Genomic DNA, 7154 nt, shown 5'->3' with positions numbered 1-7154 from the left:
TCCTAAGAGACGGATTCCGCCTCAAGCAGAACAGAACAATATCAATCAGGCAGCCAAGGATGCACTTTATGTTCTTCTTTTGACCTGGCCAATAAAAGCAGTAAGATATTTCTGTGTTCAGTTGATTGAAGTTTAAGAAATAAAGAGGACAACATGGTTTGTTTCTGTCTTTATAATTCACAAAGAACAAAGATAAAAGATGTAAAAAAGGAGCACAAACATGCAGCAAACAGGAAGGAAACACAAAACGGATAAATAACAAGAAAGTTAAAGGAAACAGACAAGAAAAGAAAAAAGAAAAAAAAATTATATATGTATGTATGTATGTGTGTAAAACAACAGAAATTCACATACTCATAAATCTGAAACAGTAACTGAACAGAAAAAAAAGATACTGTAAAATGACTAAAATAAAAATTATAAACCAAAAATAATTAATCATAAAACTGACCATACATAGTGTCTGCACCTGTGACTAAAAGTGTTAGTGAAAAGAGAGTGTGAAATCACGGCTGAATGTTTGGTCAGATTTGATTTTAATAATGATGTAATTACATAACTTCATAATAGGATTATAAGGGTTTAATGGACACAATCACTATCAATCCATCAACCAGAGCCTTAAGAAGAACCCCTGAATTTGCAACTTAATTGAGAAATTTACATAGCTTGAGGGGACACATTATGGGGTTGCTGTAAATTTATAAAGCAAATTAACTTTTGATAAAACATGACTTGACCAAACACAAAAGTTTGTAAGTGTCGCCTTAACTTTGGACGAGGCTCTTTACTGAAGCCAGAAAACCAAAAAAAGAAAAGAAAAAAAGAACACAACAAACGAGATATCTCAGCATCATTAAAAGCTTAAAGAAATAAACTATGTACAAGAATCTGACACTTGAAGGCAAAGTTATAAAATCAGCACCATTGTTTTTTTTAACTTTTTTCATAAATCCTGTTGTTTAAGGAAAGAGACAAGAAAAAAGGTTTTAAAAAGGCAAATTTAAAGACTTTAAATGTAATGCTACCTGCAGTTATGGGTTATGAAAATATTTTACTCATCAGCTTCATTAGTGAGCGACACGATACCTGAACCGTCCGTGTTCACCAAACGTACAGGTACGGACGGTCGGAGTGGATGTTTTCAGCAGACAGGTGGTTTATGAATTGAACATTTCTTCTTTTAATCAGTTTTAAACATGATGTGTTTCTTATCAATGATGGATGGATGTGATGTAAACTTGGATAAAATAACCAGCTGGCTAATCTGACAACATAAAGTTTGAATCTGGCGATATATTTGTCTGCTCGTCATACGACCAAATGAATGCATCTATGACAAGTGGTGTGTGTATCACAGCCTGATATTTCGTCTTCCTCAATAGAGCTCCACTGTTGTTGTCCAAAAACTATTAAAGACACACATCTCCTGTTTGTTTGATAAACACTACAGTGAGCAGCTGTTTTAGGGAATAACTGACTCCTTTTTAAATATGAAACTATGTATTTGTGAGGTGTTTTTTTGGGGTTTTTACATAACATATGAATCAAATATATGAAAACTATGCAGAAGTATAACATAGCTACATTGGTATAACTGGTATAAAGAAATCTCTGATAGATATTCAGAATTTGTCACATCATCCGACACTACTCCATCTAAAATAAAATAAAAACCTTCCTGGTATAGAAACATATAATAAATGGCTTATACATAAACTTCCTAATTTAGTATGGGACCCCAAAATCCCAAAACAAGTAGAGTTAAAATTGTTGAAATGTAATTGCTAACAAGTTTGATAATCAATTCATTATTTAAGAGTCATTTATCAAGCAGAAACACCAACAATTCTCTGGTGTCTGGGGTGAGGATTGTCTGTTTTTCTCAGTTTTATATCAAAGTAAACGGAATCTCTTTGGGTTTTGAACGTTTGAAGACGTCAGATGGACTTTTCGTAGCAGCTTTAAAGACAAAATTGATTAACTGAAAATGTATTCAACATATGAAATTGAACGTCTGCTAAACCCCGCCTCCAAACAGCCATTGTCCAATCGTAAATTAGCAAACGTAGCTAGGCGTGACAAGCTTTGGGAGCTGTGTGCATTGGGCTGTAGTAAGAGAAACTCTCGGTATAGAAAGAGTTCCCAAAACCAAAAACAGAAGAGGAAACATGGCTAACGTTAGCGTGTCCAGCTAAGAAGCTCACTATCTGCAATGGTAAAGTCTTAAAGTCTTTAGTGAACTACATTATTTCATGGTATCAGAGTTAGGCCAATATCAACTGGTCATCTTTGTTTTTATTGGATTGGAAATCCAAACAGATTTATAATAAATAGTGTTACATTTGCCAAACTCACCAATTATTCTTAACTACCGTGTTGTTTGTTCATGTATGTTTTCTATAAGTATCCATACAGGGTTATGTTTCAACAAATGACATTTTAATTATAATATTGTTCTGTAACACTAAGAAGATCTACACCACAGAACAATGCTGTTTCTTTATTTCTATATATTCTACATGGATCATCTGCTTCTGCATTTGGGACCTGTTAGCTTTAGCCCCTGTTAGCATGATATTAAATATCCCTAAATTTTTCCAATTTTGAAATGACATATTTCTATATCTATGATAAACTAACAATGGAGGAGTAGGTCGGGTCTTAGCAAAGGGCCAATCAATAACATTACATAACATTTTTTTTTAAAAGTCTGGATCGTTAATTGCAGAAAGCACTTTCTGCTGTTTTTCGACCCCAACCAGATCTCCTCTCTCCTCATCTAACTGGGGAGGAGGTGCATATAGTGGCTGACGGCCTGCTCCATGGAGCTTTTGAAGGCTTGGTAGGAGGTGGTGACAGGCAGGAGGAGGTGTTTGGAGGCAGGCTCGCTCTGAGGGAAGAGCCCACTGTCCCTCCACGCTCCTCTCCCTGGTCTGACTGTCTCCCTCTCTCCTGCTCCACCCTCCTCCTCCTCAGCCCCAGAGGGATGGAGGAAGGAAATGGAGGGAGAAGGGAGCAGGCCGGCTGCTGGGAGCTCCTCTGCTCCTGTGGCGAAACAAAGAAGGTCCTGCAGCGAGATAGAGCTCCTCCCAACTGAGGAGTGGGTGAAAAAAAAAAGAGGAGAGGAGGAAACAAAAGAGGAGAGGAAAAGAAGGAAGGACACAAGGGAGAAGGGAAAGAAACAAGAAAGAAGAGGAGGGAACCGGATGAAGAAGAGTATGGGAGGTAGGGAGGAAACAGGAGAAAAGATTAGAGATGGAGACAAGTAGAGGAGAAACAAGAGAGAATGAGAGGAAACAAAAGGAGAGGAGGAAACAGGAGAGGAGAGTATGGGAAGAGGGGAGGAAATAGGGAGAGGAGGAAGTAAATAGAGCAGGCAACAAGGGAGAGGAGGAAATAAGGGGGGGGAAAAAAAGAGCAGAGAAGGAGACAAGTAGAGGAGAAAACAAGGGAGGGGAGGAGAAAATGAGAGGAAGAAAAAGGAGAGGAGGGAAGAAAACACGGGGAGAGGAGGAAACAGCAGAGGAGGATGGGAAGAGGGGAAGAAAAAGGGGAGAGGAGAGGAAAGGAGGAGACAAGAGGAGAGGCGAAAAGAATGAGAAGAAAATGGAGGATGAAACAAAAGAAGGGGAACAACAGAAGAGAGGGAAAGAGGAAACAAGAGGAGAAAAAGGAGAGAAGTTTATTGTCAGTAAGTAGTGAAAACATTTTTGAGGCAGTATAACACAACAGGGAGCTCGAGACGCCACAGTTTCTGTTTAACGTTTCCCACGTTTCAGTGAAGCTCCCGTACCTTCACACTCCAACAGGAAGTGTCTCCAGAAGGTGATGGCGGGCGTCTCCTTGTTCAGTCTCTCCTCCTGCTGGGAGAAGTTGATGGTAAAGAGCTGACCGACAGTCTGAGCCGTGAGACGATCAGCCGCTTCACAGAAAACACTGTAGAACACCGACGGGAAGAGCTGCACCTGGATCAGATTAAAGTATTGTTGCTGTGAGTCGTAAAATCCTAACTCACGTTGTGGTGTTTGATAAATCTTGAGTGTGTACAGGGGAGGAAAAGCTAACTTAAATCACCTGATCAAAGACACCCAAAGTCTGCAAGCCCTCCCGAAACCTGGAGGACAAAAGCAAACAATTATTAAAGTGAAGGCGCTTATTCATAGCGTGTTAAAAAACGGCACTAAAACAAAAAAGATTTGCTGGTGAAATCTGTTGCAATGCAATTTCCCCAATTCCCTTGTTTATTTCAGTAAAGTTTTGCACTGTGAAAGGACAAAACAGGTGAGACAAACTGATATCAGCTGTGCTCATTATTATCAGAATCTATAAGTCATGACTACAGCTGAGAGCATGAACTATAAACCGTTTCCCATTCAAATGTAGTGCAAATTTTAACTGAACATTCGGAAAATCTGCAACAGAAAATGGGAATTTGTGCATGTTTCCATCCACTACTGTTATGTGAATATGTGAGTTGGTTCAGATAAACAGCTGGTGGAGCTAATTCTCCAGGATCGGTCATTAATTAAACCTTTGCAGAAGAGGAGGACACAAGTGTTTAGTCATGTGTTAACAAGAGGAGGGTTACAGCCTCCTCATTGCTCCACACAGATCTGATGTTTTCAGCTCTTCACTTCAACTTGTTTTTCCACCTCTGCTGAGAGTTAACAATTTTATTTTGCGATATTTTGCATACATTATGCAGAATGCTCTTTAGATCTGCAGATATAATTCTAGTCTACAGTCACCACATCCATAGAGACCAGCACAAGTGTAAATAATAACATTAACAATGGCTAAATTTCTATTTAGCTGCTCTAAGGTCTAAGCTGCAATTGTAATGGTCTAATAACTGTAAACAACAGATAAATATACAGTACCTGACCTCTCAGTCAGTTTCTCTGCATTTAAAGCATCAATCAACACATTGGACTGTCTCTCTGTGTGCATCTACCTCCGCAGTGGCAGCTGCATCCTGGTGATCATAGTGAAGCTGACCAGATCATCCACCAGAGCCTCTTTTTCCTTCAGGCTGCTTATTGGTCGGTTGCAGCCGGCCAGCTCCAGGTACTCCCAACTCGCCGCCATGAGTTCTTTCAGCTCCTCTAAAGACTCCGCCTCTGCAATCTAAAATCAGCCAATCAATCATTTTACTTTCAATTATATATCAATAATGTTGGTGTTATGGTCTGTAAGGTTTATGGAGTAGAAGCCGAGCACATGTCATTGGTCGTACTCACCCTGCTGACTAGCGAGGTGAAGTGTGTGTTGGGGGTCATGTGTGTGACGGTGAGCGGGCGGTTGGGCGGGTAGTTGAACAGACACTGGTAGAGAGCGTGAGAGAAGAAGCCCACAGGAGGACTGCCGTGAACCAGAGAGAGAGCCAGAAGGCAGCCGACATCGAAGTACAGGTCCTCACGCAGAGCTGGACGCCACACACACACACACACACACACACACACACACACACACACACACAGCTGTCAGAACAAACAGCCATTTTGTTTGTTTAACCTTCTGATGTGTGGAGGACAGGATATTTCTGTCTTCAAACATCCTTTATCGTTAATTAAACGCTCCACCCAATCAATAGTCCGATTATTAAAGACTAATCCAATCGAATTTGCAACTCAGTGTAACTCACTGGGACAGGAATCAGAACTTGCCTCTGTTTTTCTTCAGTATCAAGAGTAATACAATTTTTCAGTGCATCCAGTGGTACACAGCAAAAAATGTTATTAGTTAATTTGACTAACTTCATTTTCCATTCTGTAAAAAAAATGGGGCTGACGTTGCTGCCTGCAGTCTAACTCGCTGTATCTGTGGCAACATTAAACTTCCTGTTTCTTGTAAGAGTTTAAAACAAATGACGACTTTTAATGTGATATAAAATAAAATGTAATAATAATTAAAAAAAAAACAAAAAAAACACATATTGATGTTCAAGCTCATTACAATAAATCAGGTGGCGCCATCCCGCTACGCACGTAACACACAAAGAACTCTATAAACTTCCTGGTCACACAAATTCGGACACATAAAATATCAAGTTCAAATTCGGTCCATGGCCTGTTTTTTTCATTTCCTATAAGAATAAAATTTAATTTAAAATAATTATGTCATTTTCCAATTTGGGTTTCCCTTATATATATGAAAAGAAAAAATTATAAAATAAATAAATAAAGACTAACATATAATGATTCATACCCTGGGAGTCCAGTGCCAGATTCTTGTATCCATCTGGACCCTCGAACACTACAGAGTCCTGGATCTGTTGAATCAGCAGCTTCAGGAAGAACTGCCTGGCTGCGTCGCTGTCCCGGAGACTGCTGGGAAATGCAGTCTGCTGATCGTCTTTGAACCTGGACAGAGATGACGTGAAGAGACAAATCAAAATGTCTGTAGAAGTAAACATGTTGATCATACTTTTATTTTGCCAACAATCAGTGACTCGATGAAGATGAAGACAAACCTTAGAGCAGAAACGAGCAAAGCAACTGTTAGTAAACTAAAATGTTGAGTCAACTCACCTGACAGACAGTGTGTGTGTGGGGTCGAAATCGGCCCTCCTCACCAGCTCCACACCTGCAGACAGAGCCTGATCCCCGCTCACCTCCACCTGGACACGGAGGGGGCGGAGCTGAGGAGCCAATGCCTGCAGGAACTTCTCAGGTGAACCAGATGGTCTGAAAAAGAGGGAGAGTTGTGTCAATAAAGTGTAACGGTTTTATTCCATTAACAAGAACCTTTACAGCTGATGGAGGACAGGTGCGTTAGGTTTGTGTACCTCTTACAGCTGATGGAGGACAGGTGCGTTAGGTTTGTGTACCTCTTACAGCTGATGGAGGACAGGTGCGTTAGGTTTGTCTGATGGAGGACAGGTGCGTTAGGTTTGTGTACCTCTTACAGCTGATGGAGGACAGGTGCGTTAGGTTTGTGTACCTCTTACAGCTGATGGAGGACAGGTGCGTTAGGTTTGTGTACCTCTTACAGCTGATGGAGGACAGGTGCGTTAGGTTTGTCTGATGGAGGACAGGTGCGTTAGGTTTGTGTACCTCTTACAGCTGATGGAGGACAGGTGCGTTAGGTTTGTCTGATGGAGGACAGGTGCGTTAGGTTTGTGTACCTCTTACAGCTGATGGAGGACAGGT

At 40.5% G+C, this 7154-nt stretch overlaps 1 protein-coding gene across 2 annotated transcripts in view; it reads right to left on the bottom strand.

Annotated features, from left to right (window-relative positions):
• Positions 1-519: 519 nt before the first annotated feature.
• Positions 520-7154, bottom strand: part of g2e3 (G2/M-phase specific E3 ubiquitin protein ligase) — a 15269-nt gene continuing 8634 nt past the window's right edge. For both annotated transcript variants that reach the window (XM_046063374.1, XM_046063375.1), the window contains exons 11-17: positions 6534-6689; positions 6211-6365; positions 5244-5428; positions 4958-5130; positions 4078-4117; positions 3797-3968; positions 520-3096 (exon numbers count right to left, since the gene is read on the bottom strand). In XM_046063374.1, coding sequence (XP_045919330.1) covers positions 2783-3096; positions 3797-3968; positions 4078-4117; positions 4958-5130; positions 5244-5428; positions 6211-6365; positions 6534-6689 — 1195 coding nt within the window. In that variant the 3' untranslated portion in view covers positions 520-2782. The remainder of the gene's footprint in view (positions 3097-3796; positions 3969-4077; positions 4118-4957; positions 5131-5243; positions 5429-6210; positions 6366-6533; positions 6690-7154) is intronic.

This window comes from Micropterus dolomieu, linkage group LG11 (assembly GCF_021292245.1).
Source record: "Micropterus dolomieu isolate WLL.071019.BEF.003 ecotype Adirondacks linkage group LG11, ASM2129224v1, whole genome shotgun sequence".
NCBI classification, from domain to species: domain Eukaryota; kingdom Metazoa; phylum Chordata; class Actinopteri; order Centrarchiformes; family Centrarchidae; genus Micropterus; species Micropterus dolomieu.
Note: the sequence above shows the minus strand (reverse complement) of the source record. Positions and strands in the feature narration are given on the sequence as shown.